Source organism: Equus caballus, chromosome 8, assembly GCF_041296265.1.
Source record: "Equus caballus isolate H_3958 breed thoroughbred chromosome 8, TB-T2T, whole genome shotgun sequence".
Classification (NCBI taxonomy): domain Eukaryota; kingdom Metazoa; phylum Chordata; class Mammalia; order Perissodactyla; family Equidae; genus Equus; species Equus caballus.
Genome location: NC_091691.1, coordinates 83,758,300 through 83,775,923, shown reverse-complemented (window position 1 = coordinate 83,775,923; position 17,624 = coordinate 83,758,300). Strand labels below are relative to the sequence as shown.

Below are 17,624 nucleotides of genomic sequence, written 5' to 3'. Positions count from 1 at the left end.
ACCCAGCCACATCCGTCCTCACACCAACCACCCCAACAGCTCTGGAATCTGTCCTCTTCTCCAGGCTCCTGCAGCTGCAGCCCAAGTTCAGGACCTTGGTCTTACCTAGATCATCGCAAAAATCTTTCTAAAGCTCTTCCTCAGTCTCCATTCTGCCTCCTCTCAAAATCCCCCTCCATGCCTTCAAGGGTTGTGTCTTCCTCATCTGTAAACACCATCATGTCACTTCCCAACTTCAAATCTCTCAGCAGCTCCCCACTGCCTATGTGATCCGTCCCACCTTTCACGTCTAGTGTTGTCTTCCTCCATTCTCCACATATGCCATACTGACCCCTAAACAGCTATTTTCCAACCATGCCATGTACCCTCTCCTATGCCTCTAGACTTCTCCATATGTTGTTACCATTGGCTGAAATAACTTTTCCGCTCTTCTCTGGGTGATGAATTTCTCCCACGAATTCAGCTTTTAATGCAAGTGCTTGCTCCTCTGGGAAACTCTTCCTGCAAAAATCCTCTCTCCTAAAGCAGCCCTCTTCATTACCTGCATGGACACGTGAATATACTTGGTTGGCAGTACTTACCACACCCTCTTGGTCTTCGCCACCTGACCTGGAAGATTGCTGAGGGCAGGGGTTGCCTTTTTCTGATCCCTAGCACGCAACCACTGGCTGGTTCTCAGACTTTGTTGTTGTGGAATGAATGAAAGAATTCTATTTCTTTCCCTCCATTGAAAAAAAAAACCAAACTTCTTAAAAGGTCCCTAATCTGCCTAACTACATGCTCCTTCAACTTTCCACCTTCTTGGACATCATCATGGTGCGTGCCCACCACGGGGAAGACACACTTCACATCCATTGCAGCATGCACACTCTCCACCAACCCAATGAGATACGTGTTATAATTATCCACTTTCACAGCCGAGAAAATTGAAGCTCTGCTAATTTATGTCATGTGATGTGACAAAGCAGGCTTTAAACCCAGACAGTCTTACCCCTAAATTTAATCTCTACTACCCCACAATTTGCTGATTAAAATAATAACATGTTAATAAAATTAATGCATACTTAAGAAATTTAATTTTAGAAGGCTTACTAATTGTTTCTCAACAACCATAGACTATTTTGGGGTCAGAAGCTACCTTCAGGGATCTAACATGAGACCCAAATTCTCTCTCCCCGGATAAGAACTGCACTGTGATCCAGTGCCTAGCACATTAGGTGCTCCATAAATATTTGCTCCCTGAATGACTCAAACACCTTTCAAAACAAAATACTGTTTCCCAGGCTAACATTTACACCCAGTCAGCTACTCAATCCTCTTCTACTTCACCCAAGCTGCAACTAAAGAACGTGCCTGCTGATCCCACAACAGGTCTGCTAATCCCAGATCACCAGATTCTGGGGATGATCTTCTCACCACACACACAGTCCTTTCCTCTTTGTCCAAGACCGACTCCTTTGAAAACCATGTCTGAAATGAAAAATCAAAAATCACCTAGACCAAGCGTCTGCCTCCGTCAGTTCCACTGCTCCCTGATTCTGCCTTCACTCAGACCTTGATATCTAGGTATTCAACCCTAGTCATCGCCTGTTCAGAGCTGAACTGTGTCTCCCAAAAATTCTTATGTTGAAGTCCTAACTGCCAGTACCTGGGAACATGACTGTTTCTGGACACAGGATCTTTAAGGAGGTGATTATGTTAAAATGAAGTCAGTAGGGTGGGCCCTAACCCAACATGACTAGTGTCCTTTATAAGAGGAAACTTGGACACAGACAGGTACAGAGAAAGACCACGTGAAGACACACGCAGAAGACAGTCATCTACAAGGTACGGAAGCAGGCCTAAGATGAAATCAACCTTGCAGACACCTTCCTCTTGGACTTCTGGCTCAGAGAACTGTGAGAAAATGTCTGTTGTGTGAGGCACTCAGGCTGTGGTACTTTGTTATGGTGGCCTGCACAGACTAACACATTTCCTCAACATTTTCCTGCCATGTCAAGAAACAAAGAGCAAAGGACTTAGGGGACAGGTTCAAATCCTACCTCAGCCCCTTTCTAGCACTGTGACTCCGGGCAAGTGGTTGAGTTTCTCAGTGCAAAACAGGTGTGACACCACCTATTCTGCATGATTGTCCTGAGCATTAAATGTGACCAGGAATTTTAATGTACAATATTTCTATAATAATAATTTTGTTTAAAAAAAAACACAAAACAAAACACCGTCTGCCAGGCACTGCTCTCAGCACTTTACATACATTAAATTAGTTAATCCTCATAACAACCCTACGAGATGGGCTCTTCATTAGCCCATTTTACAGATGCTTTGTCCAAAGTCACATCTGAGAAGAATGGCCCCTCTAGCCAAGCAGCCTGGCTCCCGGCCTGGGCTTGTGACCACTGCTCCAGACGCGTCTGCCCAGAGCGCAGGGTCTATGTCTTGCTCACCCTTAAATCCACAGTGCCTGGTGCTCTGGAGGCCAAACAACGGGGAGCCTGTAACTTCCCCAAGAGCAGCAGCTTCTAAGGTTTTTTGGTGACCTTCCCACAGAGTAGCAGATTCAAAATTATCTTAAATACCTACAGATAAATTAGGCTTCTACTGGGAATAAAAACACCTGAGTTGGAGTTAAAGCAGCAAGACTTAAGAGCGGGGACAAAGGAACTTCCACCACCCCAGAACAAATGTCACCCCCAGTTCTGGACACAAGCTCCCAGTCTGAAAGATGATCTGTGCAGAATCGTAGGATCTTAGGCCACCCCTGCAGAGGGACATCCCCACACAGGACTTGTGCCTACATGAGGGCCACCTGACACCTGATCAGGCCTCTCCTCTCACTGGACCCAGCAACAGCCAGCCTAAGAATCTTCTTTCTACAGGGCAAAATGGCCTTCACTTCGCTACTCGCTGATGCCGTCATTAGTTGCTGGGTATTCCAGAGTTTCTTTTTTCAAGACAGTTCCTGAAATCTAAATGCACAGGAAGGCTGGCCCCTGGAAAACACAGAAAGTGTGCTTTACCACATAATTCAGTCAACATCACAGACCATGACTCCTACCAGATGACTTTGTGGGTTGGCTTTCATATTTTTTCCTTCCAAAAAGCACCATTTGAAAATATGCAAGCTGTAGAAGACACGTATGAGAATCCTCACTGGCAGGGTGAATGGTTTATCCTGCAACACAGTGCTGTAATGGATATGTACAAATATCATATATACTTACATACATGGTAAAATACATGCATACAGGCAGTCCTCAATTTTTACACTAGTACAAGATTATAAAAATGACTGTGGAAGCTGAAACTGTGTCAAGTGATCTTAGTAATCAACGGGAAATTTACAGTTGTTCCGTGACCTTTAAAAATGTTTGTCAAGACATTAAAAACTCTCTTACTGCCAGTTATAAATGTATAGGGAAATTAAAAAAACAGTAAAGCTAATATTTAGTACAATGCCATTTAGAACAGGAGAAAATTGAGAATTAAAATATTTCTTTGTAAAAAAAAAAAATCAAGAATAGTTTAAAAGTGCTTGCCTTCTTCTTGAAGCATAACTTAAAACACAAAGCAAGTATCTTTTCCATGCCTTGGAAAACTGTCATAGTCTTTTTTAATTGAAGTGAAATTCATACAATATAAAATTAAACATTTTAAAGTGAACAATTCAGAGGAATTCAGTGCACTCACAATGCTGTGCAACCACTACCTCTATCTAGTTCTCAAACATTTCATCACCCCGCAGGGAAACTCTAAACCCAGGAAGCAGATACTCCACCTTCCCACACTTCTTCCCAGCCCCGCACAACCACCAATCTGTATTCTCTCTCTTTGGATTTACCTATTCTAGACATTTCATAGAAATGGAATGATACAACATGTGACCTTTTGTGTCTGGCTGCTTTCACTCAGCATAATGTTTTCCAGGTTCACAACTGTTGCGGCAGGTATCAGTACTGTGTTCCTTTTTATGACTGAATACTATTCCACAGTATGGCTATACCACAATTTCTTCAACCAATCATCCACCGATGGACATCTCGGCTGTTTCCACCTTTTGGGTTTTGTGAATAGCGCCACTACGGTCCACAGTCCTTCCTATGTTTGAATAAGCATACAATGTTTTATCTTTCACACTTTCTAGGTTGGGAAATATCTCTGAGAGCTCCTTTAATGTGAAGGTTGTTGTCTGATTTGTGTGCCAGCATCACTCCCTCTAGGATATCTTTAATTCTTTTCTTCACAACCGCTTTCCTCGTTACGTGGGTAAGTTCACCTTCATTGCCTTCCCCAGGCTGCACTTCCAGCCTCTCCAATGGCTGGAGTGTCCACACTGCCAGGTAAGAAATGGAAAGCCGTTTCTTCTGTAACTCCATTCAAGTTCTGAATTTCACTTCCAGCGTTATCATTTTTAACTTCTTTGCTGCACTTTAATCTTTGTTGGCCAATTCCCTCACAATTTTTAACATTTTAGTAAAATGTCACATTGATTTATCACCAGACCACTGGAAGACAACCCAACTTCACACCATGCTGTCTCTGCATGAACTGAGTGGCATGTGCAGTGACCTGTCACCAACAGACTTTGACAGAAGTAGTGTGATTGGTCACTGATTATAATGCGCATCTGTTACTTACGTAGTGATGCGTGGAGTAAAGCACTAGCAGCAAAGTTTGCATCTTTTATGCTATTACTCACAGTTCAGTTACACACTGGGATAACTGAAATTTGTTTTTTATTTTTTCCTTTTTTTCTCCCCAAAGCCCCCCAGTACATAAATGTATATTCTTAGTTGTGGGTCCTTCTAGTTGTGGCACATAGGATGCTGCCTCAGCATGGCTTGATGAGCAGTGCCATGTCCGCGCCCAGGATTCGAACCAGCGAAACACTGGGCCGCAGCAGCAGAGTGCGTGAACTTAACCACTGGGCCACGGGGCCAGCCCCAATAACTGAAATTTGAATTGTGTTATCGAGGGACTGGTGTTATTTAAAGAGTGGTAACTGAAACTCATGCATATCAGAACTGGGCAAAGTGAAGACTGCCTATATATGAGCTACAGTGATATAAACTTATATACACACATATATATGCATAATACATACATTACTGTATACAGCAAATAGTCTGAGGACAAGGAGCATTGCAACAAACCAGTGCCGCCGTTGCTACATGTAGAAATAAATATGCAAGGTGCAGCGCCTCCTCTCCATTCCATTCACTTGGTTCTGGATGCAGAGTCACTGAGCGCCTACTGTGTACACTACGTGACAAGCCAGCACAGCCCTACCCTCAAGCAGCAGCATCTTCAACCTTCCTCATTGGCTGTGATCTTAGACGTCAAATCACGAGCTGGCTGTGAGCACGCAAACAAAGGCTGAGCCCTTGGAAACAGCACCTGCCACAGGACCAAACTTTCAATATTCTATTTCTATAGGACATATTTTATTCTACATATTTTTAAAAGGAAAACAAAATGATGTTAAAATGGGTCGTAACAGAGGGCCAGAGAGAGAATTCTCTAAAAGAAAAGTGCGAAATATTTACAGAATTTCTGTCATATATTTTCTAGGGCCACTTTTGTTCAACTTCTGGTTCCAAATGTGTCTTCAATACACGGGGTTACAAAATGGTAAGTTTCCGGGAGGTGAGCTGTTACAGTAGTTGGATCCTTTCTTTCAAGTCAGACTTCCTAGGACCTCTGCCTCTGTAGACATGTGGGCCACAGGAGCCTCCCGTGGTGTCAACACTGCCTCTCATGCAGCCGGAATGTTATTAAGGTCGGGGCAGTGACGGAGGGGGAAGAGGAGGAGGTGGAAGAGCTATATACTCAACGTTATCGCAAAGGAGTTATCGGAAACTTGAAAAAAACGCTTAGGAAAAGAAAACCAGAGAAAAGGATAAAATTAGACTTGGAGTTAAGCTGATATAAAAAACCAGCCAAGCAAGGAACACACCACCATCTAGGCTCCGACTGGTTTTAAGCTTCCTGGCAGCTGGATCAACATTAGCAGCTTAATAAGTGGGTTGTTAGCCATTTGCTTCTATACGAATTTAAAATAATAGCGCCATTCATCTCATCATGAATAATTCACCCACTTTCCAAGGAGCACCCAACATGATACAATTAAATGGGAAAAAAAAAAGTTGTCTACACCGACTCCTCTCTCTCTCTTGGCTTACAGTTGACACTTGCTGTAAAGCAACTGACAAGGCTGGAACCAAGCAACTGAGGTTTAAATAGGCATCTGTCCTAGAATTAAAATGCATGTAACAGGGGCAGAATTTCCATCTGTGAAGACGGTTTTCTCTTTCATGATATCATTCTACAGTCTACTGATTTGGGAGTATGCAAAAATCTAATTTGCAAAATGGACGCTTGCAGGACCTCAACGCGATGAGCAACACAGTCGCTTGTTACTCAAATGACACTTGACACTGGGTAAACCGAGAAACACTGATTTGAAACCCCAGCCCTCATTACCCAAAACAAAGCATCCGCTCTTTCCATGACCAGGCACTCCAGACACCAAATGCAAATTAAATCAACAGAACAAAAAGCGTATTCAGAAGGCGCAGATTGCAAAAGACTTGTCCTAAGTTGAGCCATTCACAGACCCTAAGGAGGACATCACCCGGGGAGGAACGCAGCTGAGCCATGCCAAACACGCCGAGAAGCCATGCTCCTTATACAACCACAAATGTTCGATTCCACTTAACCCAAGTCTGTCTTCTCAATATTTTTCCTTCTCCTGGTTGGCTCGATCATGCTGAATACTGAAATTTCATGTGAAAGAGTAAGACTTGCATTCCGTGCTGGCACTTTTTGAAGCTACAGCTAAACTTCCTAAAGGTAAAATCAATTGTTTCTTTCTTGCACCCTAAAACGAGCGTCATACTCCAACATCCATTTCCATTAACTCCTGTTATCAGCAACGTGGGTAGGAGGATGGGATTCTCCTCAGGTTTCACGAGAAAAGTAAGTTAAAAAAGAAAAAAAAGCGTTTGTTTTAGCCCTTTCCCATCATCAGGAAGAGTCTGGTTTATAAAACAGACATATTTCCACCAAGCTGTGAGGGGCCTGGGCAGAGGTGTCCTTAGTGCGGGAAAGGTTCCTCAAAGAGTGTCTTAGTCCTATCCATAAAACCCGAGTTGAGGATAACGTGCTGGCACGGAATGGTCCTTCCGGATCATTCACTAAAGCGACTAACTATATTACCTTGGGAAAGTCCCTGAGCCACCAATTCTCTCACAAGCAGGTGCCAGGTAATTTTCATTACACTCAGTCATTACTCTGGCCTCCAGGAGGACTGGCTTCAGGAAGCTACAGTCTAACATTATAATCCTCAGCTTTCCAAGAGGAGTTTCAGAATCAACCAGGACGCTAAGGGACCTCAATGACTCTGCTAGCCCAAGGATGTGCTCCTCTCCACCCTACTCCAGCCAGATGCCCCCCGCCCCAGCTGCAGGCTGGTAAACACTCCAGCATCTATTCTCACGACCCTACAGCAGCCAGCAGGACATGGGGCCCTTCCTTTCTTCACCTAGCCTGAGACTGCATCACCCCAGCAGGCCGCTTGCTTTGTCCTGGCTGCCAGGAGACTCAGAGTTACCAGGAATCCATTTGTTATGCCTTCCTTCCTGGTTCTGTTAATCATTCTCATTTTATTGGGCCTGCACTTTTATTATAAGTTGTCTCAGATTATTTATTTTCTCCAGCAGGCAGAAAAACAAGCAACGGAAATGGAACATTATCTTTCTTACTTGAGGCTGGATGTCCTTGAAGCGCTCTTCTACAGTATGTGTGGGCTCTAACGTAACCACTCAAACTTTTCCTAAATCTCAAAACTCTTAAAGGGCCACCTTACGCCTCTTAGGTCTACTGCAAATGCCCAGGTCGGATTATCCAACTCTGTCAATGTACCAAGAAACCAATTAAGCAGGTCTCCTGATTACAGCGGGCACAGTGCCCCAGCATTGAACAATGTGGTGGCCTTGCTGAATGCATAAATGAAAACTTCCTTTAACATGTGATGGTCCTGAATGGTCATGTGGTGGTGACCTGAAACATCACGATTCCACTCAAACAGAGACCAACACTAGAAATAGAATAGAAGAAAGCGGTACTAGTACACAGCATTCAATAAATGCCCATTACGTACATGAGAAACCAAGCATGCTTATTTTTCCATAAAAAATAGTTTAATATTTATTACCAAGTAATAATAAATGCATTCAAAAACACTGCCTTTGCCTCACACAAGCAAGGCACCGTGCTAGGAACTACCAGGGAAGATGAATAAGACGACAGAGGTGCTGGCCTTGAGGAAGCCTCCTTACACGCTACTGGGGTATAATGAAGTCAAAATAACTGAAATCTGGACAAAAATAGGTTCCAGACATTCAAAGACAACCCCAATTTCAAATATATGTAAATGAGTTCACTCGACTCCATCATATCATGTGTCCCAATCTGGGGGTGGAAAAAAAACCATCACCATAATATAAAGTAAAATTCATCAGGACAAGTACTCTAATGATAGTGACCTGGCGCTTCTGGGAATTCTGCTGACGCCGTGGTTTGACGCTTACTAACAAAACCCTGTGAGATGGGTAAGGTATCACTATCCCTCTTTTACGTGTGGGGAAACTGAGGCTCAGGAATGTGAGTCACTTAGTAAGTTTTCAAACCCACCTAGGAAGTACAGTGTGTTAATTGGGAATCATCATCTTCTGCCCTACTGCCCTCTGTGCCTCCCTAGAGAGTGCCATATACTGAATGTCTGCACCCCCCTAAAATTCATGTTAAATCCTAATTCCCTATGTATATGGAGGTGGGACCTTTGGGAGGTGATTAGATCTAATCAGGAGGATGGAGCCCTCATGAATGAGATTAGCACCTTTATAAAAGTGACCCCAGAGAGCTCCCTTGCCCCTTGCATCACTTGAGGACACAGTGAGAAGACGGCAGCCTATGAACTAAGAAGCAGGTCCTCACCAGACACTGAATCTGCCAGGGCCCTGATCTTGGACTTGCCGGCCTCCACAACTGTGAGAAATAAATTTCTATTGTTTATAAGCCACTCAATCTATGGTACTTTTGTTAGAGCAGCTTGAACAGACTAAGACAGGGAATCTAAAATAAAGGATATTAATTTCCTTTGGGGGTGCTCCAGAAATGATTCAGGGAAGTGTGTGGGTTTGGACCTAAAAGATAAGAGGAAATGATGATAATGATAATGATGATGATGATGATGATGATGACAACGACGACAACTGCAACATCCACACAGCAGTAGCTAACACACAGCTCAGTCTCCCTATAAGATACATGCTGTTACTATTCCTATTACAGGTAAGGAAGCTGAGGCACAGAGAGTTCACACAGCTGGAAAGTGGCAGAGCCAGGACTCGAACGCAGACGACCTGGAGGGTCACTGCTCCTAACCACTCAAGACAATGCCTCTGTATCTGTATTCTTGGAGGCGGAGTGTGTTTAGCAAATGACAGGAAACAAAACATGAAGAGGGAACAGAGGTGGGGGCGAGTCCGCCGGGGGCCTTATAAGCCCCAGAGTCTGAGCCTCATCAGGCAACAGGGGGACCGAAGGGAGCTACCAGAGTGACATCTGCCATCCCCGGAGCAACGTGTACATGCTGTCAATGTGTGCATGGCACTACTTCAGTCTTCCCACTCCTGCAGGACGGAGCAACACCATCTAACCCCCACAACTGTCTCTCACTGCTGGCCCATCCCATGAACCAGGAGCCATGAGCCATTCCAAAATCACTCAGCCCCGTGAGAAAGTTCCCTTTTCAGTCCTCCTCTGCTCGGCCCTGACCTGACCCAGGAACTCTCTTGGCTCCTCACGGCTCTGCACCCTGCCATTTGCCAGATTCCTCCCCCTTATTGTATCACCATTTTCTGCATAAAACTAGGGGGGGAAAGCCGTTCTCTGCTACTGTCCTTTTTATAATGCCTCTAACTGCTTCCCATGAACCCCCTCCAGCACGCAACTACCCAGGTTAGTACCTGAAACCAGTCTTCTCTTCCTGTTACCATCCGCATATCTGATCTCAGCGTGTGTCTGTTTAGAAGTTAAGGTCCTGAGGCTCTACTAACAGGCTTTAGATAACACGTCACATACTCCAGATAAAGAATTGAGGATTTCTGCCCTTGAGCTAGAAACAGCTGAGGATGGAACTGGCGCGCTCTCACCCTTTTGTTTCCGATGTCCTTCACCAGTGACCAGTGAAAGCAGAGCGCTTGGCCTGGTGCTGTATCAGTTCAACTAACAATGTGTTTCCTTTAGGTTTTCTGTTTACCCATTGTGGGAATGGAATGCTTCTCCTAACCTGGAACAGCCCCTGTGTAACAGAGCCTGCTTGTGAGGCCGGGCCTGGGCCAGGATTCAGAAGCTCTCTCCATGTTCTAAACAGCGGTTAGCACAGAGCTGGCACTAAAATATTATTCCTGACAGTAAGCTACAAGGGTCTCATTTCCTTCCCATTGGAATAAAAAACCGCAAAGCTGGAGGGCTATGTCATAAGTCTAGGGAACAAAACAGTCATCGTGCATTCACTTTTTGTTTTTTTGTGTGGGGGGGCGAATTTAAAGAAGAATTCTAAATGCTTTGCCTCTTGAGATGCCACAGTTTGATTTGAAATTTTATGAAGCACCAACCTTACTGTTCTGAAGAAATGGCTAATAGGAAATCTGTAGAAGAGAAAAATCCCAAATTTCTAACTGCCACCTGCTGTTCTTCCACATGTCGATTTACCGCGTTGATAAGGATTTTGCAAGGCTGAAAAGAATTCGCATCCCAACACACCACATTCCATGATTTATGGGCCTTCAGGACAGATCAACTGTATTTTTCCATTGTAAAAGAAAAGCCCATTACGGCAAGTAGAAGCACAGAGCTGGTTTCTGAACTCACAGACACTCCTTGTTTTAAACAAAACTCACCACAATGTGGAATCTATAATTACACTAAAGCCAGGGGGAAGAGTTTTAGATATGGACAACCACAGAATGACTTCTATCATCTAAACACCCTGAAAAAGTGATTCTGTATGTAACAACAATCCTCCCATGTTTTCAGAAACACAGCTATTGGCTCTAAAGTATCCCTGTGAATGAAAATATACATAAAAACTAAGAGCCACACGCTAACATCAGCTTCCACCAGAGGTCCCATGGGAAGAAGCTCATCCCAGGAAAAGCAGCCCCAAAAGATAAACACTGGGCATTCCCAAAACCTAAGGCCTCAAACTCTAAAAATCATCTAAGTCACAGCTTTCTGGCAGAATTTAAACTATAAAGGCACACACCTCATCTTATGCTCAAATAAAAATATTTGAAATGCTCACAATCAGAAACAGAAGAAACAATGGAAATGATGACAGGGAACCTGCAGAGATGTTCAGACCCTAACTGAGGATTTCAAGCCCCACAGCCTCAATGCCCAGGAACCAAACCAGCGAGGATGCTGTCTGACTTTGAGAGGTGGTCACTGGCAGGCCTCCTGCCACACATTCTCTCCTAGGCCTGCCCCTTCTGCCCTTCAGGCCAGCCTGAGCCCTGGGAGCCCATGTGCAAGCCAGTCCCACCCTTCTCTACAAGCCTCATCATATACACACACACCTCCCCACCCCCCCTCTGTCGGGCAAATCCAATTATTCACCACTCTCTGCAGGGACCCTGGCACTTTCTGGCTTTCATACCCGTGCCTGTGCTTCACTCTCTGCCTGGGATTAGCTCTCCCACCCACACCTGCTCCCCATCTTTTCAATGTTTTTTTTTTTTTTTTTGAGGAAGATTAGCCCTGAGCTAACTGCTGCCAATCCTCCTCTTTTTGCTGAGGAAGACTGGCCCTGAGCTAACATCCGTGCCCATCTCCCTCTCCTTTATATGTGGGACGCCTACCACAGCATGGCTTTTGCCAAGCGGTGCCGTGTCTGCACCCAGGATCCAAACCAGCGAACCCGGGGCGGCCAAAGCAGAACGTGCGCATTTAACCACTGTGCCACCGGGATGGCACCATTTTCACTTTTCAAATACCTACAAGCCGGGTTCACAACACAGCTCTGCCTTCAGGGCCAGATCCTTCCTCTCTCCTGGAAGCACAGCCCCAGGCTGCCTTGGGCTCCGTGAGAACAAACGTGTGCAAGACAGTGAGTGAAGCAAGACTGAGTGAGAGGGAATAAATCACTGAGTATGACAGTGGCCAGGTGTGAGAGGGTAACAGTGAGCGAGCAAGTGCAGACAAGGGAGCGAATATGTCTTCCCCTTAATGGGTCCCTCCTTCAGGACTAGGCCATTATCCATGCCTTTATACCTGTCTGAGAAAGCAAATTTAGTGAGAATTTGCTGAATAACTGTGGCCCTCTTTATGTGGCTCCAGGGCCCTGGGGGCCAAACACAGTTTATAGCTCAATAAATACCAGTGGACAACCAGCCCCTGGGGAATGGAGAACTCAGGTCAGTGACATCACGTTGGATGGAAAGGAAGAATATGAGGAATAAAATAATGATGACCGCATAACATCTTAACTTGTAAAAATATCTAGAAAAATGTTCAAGTCTATGTAAACATACAATCAACGGGCATCTGAAATCTTAGTGACACACCTGGATCCTTCTAATCTGTCAACACAAGAGTGAGGAGAGCCCCAGTGACACCTAAATAAAAAACCACCAGCAAATCTTTGTTTTTAAACTCACAGGCCAAGAAGCGGGAAATGCTTTCTTTTCATTTCTCTTTTAGGTGTTCTTTCGAGGTATCCACGGAAGACGCAGAGGCAGGAAAGCTGTACAAGCCTACACGTTCCTTACATGTAACTAAGACATCTTCAAAGGGGAAGGGTCTGCCTTCAAACTCACGCCCCCTACTGCCTGGTTTCCAAGGCCCTCCAAGATCCCGCCACCCTATCTAGAGTGGCCTTCCACCATGTGATCCCTTATGTTGGCACCCCACTCACAAAGAAGAAAGTCAACTCTGTAGGGGTGGAGTCCATGGAGAAGGGGATAGCAAGATGGGCCCTGAAGTGTGACCAAGGATGAGTCTTAGTCTATCAGGCGAGCAAGGGAAGAATGGGGGTATGCCAGGTAGAGGACATAGCCAGAGCACATGACAGGCTCAAGAGTACCAGCTAATATGGGAGTGGTATCCAGTAGGGCCAGAGAGGCCAGAGGTATGCATGCAAGACACTGCAGGTGAGAAGGGCTTGTAAGCCGCACCAGGGAACTGAACCTTTACTCTACAGGAAGTGGAGAGTGACTCAGGTCCTATCTGTGCCATATCCGCCTCTTCCTGTGGCAGTGTAGAGAAACGAGGCGAGAAGGGAGTCAGGCTTCAGGAAACTTTGCCACAGCCTTAACTGTTCTAGAAGCGCCCTGGGTCGCGACTTCAAGTCCTTCTCGAACATCAGGAGGACCTGCAGCAAATTTTAAAGAATGGCTCCCATTTACAACATATAGTATGATTTCCCCAATTTTAACCCACATTAGGTCTTGTGTATCGCTCTTCTACAAAATGCAGACAATTTCCTCAGAGTGTCAAAGTGTTATCGTGTTTGGAGTGTAGATGAGAGAATTCTCCTCCAGCCTAAGTTGTGCAATGTTTGACCTTTGCGTTGTATCATCACATAACAGGAAAGCACGTGCCACAGGAGGGCAGCGCCACCAACTGTAACACTTCTTTATACGAGAACATTTCTTCAAATGAACTATTCGCCATGAAAAATGAACACACACACGTCGTCCTGACCTGAGCATATACAGTTTCATTTTGGGTGGGGTGGTAAGTTTTTTTTCCTCAGCCTAGAGATAACTCTCTTTGGCTTTTCCTGCTTTTCAAGAAAAACCTGCTAAGCTGCATAAATACTGGTTAGTGTAAGGGACAAGGATAATTACGAAAGGTTATTACTAACCAACTATAATAGATTGGAAAGCTGAGTAACAATGTCTTACGTATTTCTTACCAAACATCTTGCTATTATTCAAGAACACCGTGAAATACATATTTCTCCAAAAACTCTTATGTGAAAGCACCGTGCTAGACACCATGAAATTAAAAAATCGTTATATTCAGCAAAATCCATGTTCCCAAGGGCTCACAACCCAGAAAGAAACCCACTACCATCTCCATTTCACTGAAATGTCCTTTTGCCTAAGAGACACTCTTAATACAAACCCCCCGCCATTTACCTTAAAACAGAATCTGACCACATACTGCTGAAACACCATTCAAAACAGGGAATACAGGGGCTGGCCCTGTGGCCAAGTGGTTGGGTTCGCGCGCTCCGCTGCAGGCGGCCCAGTGCTTCATTGGTTCGAATCCTGGGCGCGGACATGAGCCACGCTGAGGCAGCGTCCCACATACCACAACTAGAAGGACCCACAACAAAGAATATACAACTATGTAGTGGGGGGCTTTGGGGAGAAAAAGGAAAAAATAAATAAATAAAATCTTTAAAAAAAAAAAAAAAAAACAGGGAATACAGAGATATTCCTTTGCTACCAGGCAGAGGACGTTTTTAATCTGTGAATTCTTAAATTCCACATCAACTGGTATTTTGGCGATTTGCCCTGCGTCCATCTAAAGAGTTACTGCTTTTATGCTTTTAAATGAACTGCAAGGTCTTCCAGATCAAGAATGTTCTCTTCTAGCTGCCTCCGCCTCCCCATAACATCTGGTGCCGTGCCGTGCCACGTGGCTGGCAGTCAGCACATGAACAGCAATTCCTGCCCACCTCCACTCATTCTAAGCAGTTTAGCAGCATTCCTCATAAAGCTTTTGTACCTTTTTCCTCTTCCCCATATCAGCGCCTCATCAGAATCCTCCTGCCTACTGCTCTTCAGCTGCCCCGTTCAGTACCGTGATTTCTGCTCTGCCCCTCGGGTGCCCTAGGCCTTGGCCTGTGGTGGCCACCAGGCTCACTGTCACCTCTCAATTCCAAATCAGAGATGCTCAGCAATCTTCCCGGCATTCTGTACACAGCCCCTCCCATCCCGCCCCCCCAGAGTCCCCACACACAGATCTGAATCACCCGTGTGATGTGATCCTAGCATCCACCGTACATACAAACCTTCAGCTGGTGTGTCCACATTTTTACCTCCTATGCCGCCAACACTCTTTACCTAGTCTCCAGATTAAGATACCTAAAGCTGGAAGGAGGACGCTGGTGGCAAGTCCAGCCCTCACCCTAACTTCTGCCTCGGGCCATCCCACCTTTTACCCACATCTTTAACTCGGTTCTTAGAGGGCTTGTTTGTCACACGTGGAGCTGACACAAAGCTACAAAGAACATCTACAACATGGAATGACAGAATCACGAGTTCCAGAGATGACATTTAACGGAAGAAGGTGACACCCCATACTTGGAGCCAAACAATGGTGTAGGGGCAGCGGGGAAGCCACGCAGCTCCCGGGGCCTGAGGAGGCCTGAACCTTCTGTAAGCCCACAGTGTGACGTGTTTGCCAGAGGAGTTTCTACAGCCTTATTACGTGCTTATTTACCTTAAGGCAAAAGCTCACACCACAGTGTGTTATCAGAACACAGCACAGCAGCTAAGGGGGCAGATCCTGGAGGCCTCTACTTAGACGAAAATCCCGGCTCCTCCTAGCTAGCTGCACAAGCATGGGCACGTTACAGGACCTCTGTGAGAACTGAAATGCCCCATTTGTAAAATGGGGATAAAGCTAATACTGACACCCCTGGCTCGTGTGAAGATTAAATGAGTCAATCTGGGTCAAGCCCTAAGCAACAGTGCCTGGTACAGAGAAAAGACTCAGTGAACGGCACAGGTATTAGTGACTTATCGTTCTACACTGGGCACCAACCACATACCAGTCCCCATCAGGTAACTGACACATACTAACTCATTTCACTTCATCTTCATTTTATAGATGAGGAAATGGAAGTGCAAGAAGGCTCAGTAATTTGCCCAAGGGCAAAGAAGTACAAATGAACTCAAAATCTAAGGGACTCCAAAGTGTCAGCTCTGTCCACTCTGCTGCACTGGAAGGCTCTGGAACCTTCCCTCACTGAGCCAAAGTCTGGCCAACACACTTGAAGAAAGCTACAAAGTGGTAGCTAGTCAGTGAAGAAGAGTGAGGACGGTAAAGGGCCCCGTTCCGACGGGGAGAACTGTCTGGTGGAGCAGGAAGGTCTTGGAAAGGCTGTGACGTGGACGCAGGCTCAACCTGGCTCTCCTGTCTCACAGGAAGGAATAAGGCTTCTGTGTAAAATCTACAAGTTGACAGATTTCCCCTTGTATTAGTCTGCTAGGCCGCCATAACAAAACACCACAGACTGGGTGGCTTGAACAACAGGAATTTATTTCTCACGGTGCTGGAGGCTGGAAAGTCCAAAATCAAGGTGTCAGCAGTTTTGGTTTCTCCTGAGGCCTCTCTCTGAGGCTTGCTGATGGCCGCCTTCTCTCTGTGTCCTCACAGAGCCTTTCCTCTGTGCATCACCCTGGTGTCTTTCCTTTTTTTACTGGGGAAGAGGATTGGGTTAGGGCCCACCCTACTGGTCTCATTTTAACTTCATCATCCCTATCTCCAAATACAGTCACATTTTGAAGAACTGAGGATTAGGGCTTTCACATAGAAATTTTTGGAGGAACACAATTCAGCCCACAACATCCCTTAAAATAAAGATCTCTTACAGATGTTACTGTGCCAGGGATGGAATAAGGCGCTTCAGGAGGTAGCGAGTTCCCAGTCTGCAGGGATACACAAGCATCAGCAAGACAAACGCTTAAAGGAGAGGATACCTGCTTAGACATTGTACAGCAAGATCTTCAGTCTCTCATCCAAGCTGTGAGTCTGGGAATTACTGTACTTTTCGGTGGTTGTTTTTTAAACAACGTACCTCTGTACAAAAAAAATTCTACAGAGAGAACAAGCGACAAAGTCAGAAATCGCAAATGCAGTAAGCTAAATCACAGGTGTTATCCGGAAAATATCACCATGATGGGAAGCAGTAATTCACCAGAGAAAAACAGAAGGAACAAACAAAAGTTCACAGGAGTTCAATGCCAAAGAAAGGAGAAGGTTCCGCCAGCTGTGCTCAATACATCCCCCAATCCAGCGACAAGGACTCTTAGGTTCCCAGCTCTCATAATAATTTACACGCCAAGTCATATGTTCTACTGGGCCCCTCAACTACTCACATACAGACTCAACCAATCTGCCTTGAGAGCTGTGGGCAACGGCCACCACGCAGAAACAGCCTCAAAGGAGGAAGAGAAATGAAAGGCGATGCTAAGAGCGTGGTCAGAGTGACGCCCAAGAACGAGCACCAACACCCACGGGTTTGTTAGTCTCGTCCAAAAGGCTAGCATCTCTTAGTGGGAGCTCTTGTTCTCAAAGGATCTCGTGTCTCCCATTCACCTTTCTGAGATGTACTACAAACTATCTGAACGTGGGGGCCTCCTAAGATGCAAACGTCAAGATTTTAAACATCACACCATCTTATTCAACGCCCATCAGCCACTTCCAAAAGCTTTCTCCAAAATCAATAATTCCTATTAGCTACATTTTCTCCAGACATTTTTTTTCCATGAACTCTAGAATATGAAACAAAACCTGAATGGATAAGAAGGCAATATATACCA

The 17,624-nt window shown here is 45.2% G+C and overlaps 1 protein-coding gene across 12 annotated transcripts in view; it reads right to left on the bottom strand.

Moving 5' to 3' along the window:
- NEDD4L (NEDD4 like E3 ubiquitin protein ligase) overlaps positions 1-17,624 on the bottom strand; it is a 342,466-nt gene that overhangs the window by 281,565 nt on the left and 43,277 nt on the right. Inside the window, exon 1 of one of the 12 annotated variants that reach the window (XM_070275753.1) lies at positions 10,029-10,225. The exons of 9 other annotated variants lie outside the window; for them this stretch is intronic. In XM_070275753.1, the coding sequence (XP_070131854.1) occupies positions 10,029-10,064 (36 nt within the window). In that variant the 5' untranslated portion in view covers positions 10,065-10,225. Of the gene's footprint in view, positions 1-10,028; positions 10,226-17,624 lie in introns of those variants that run through there. 2 more of the 12 variants (XM_070275751.1, XM_070275746.1) reach the window with 2 other exon arrangements.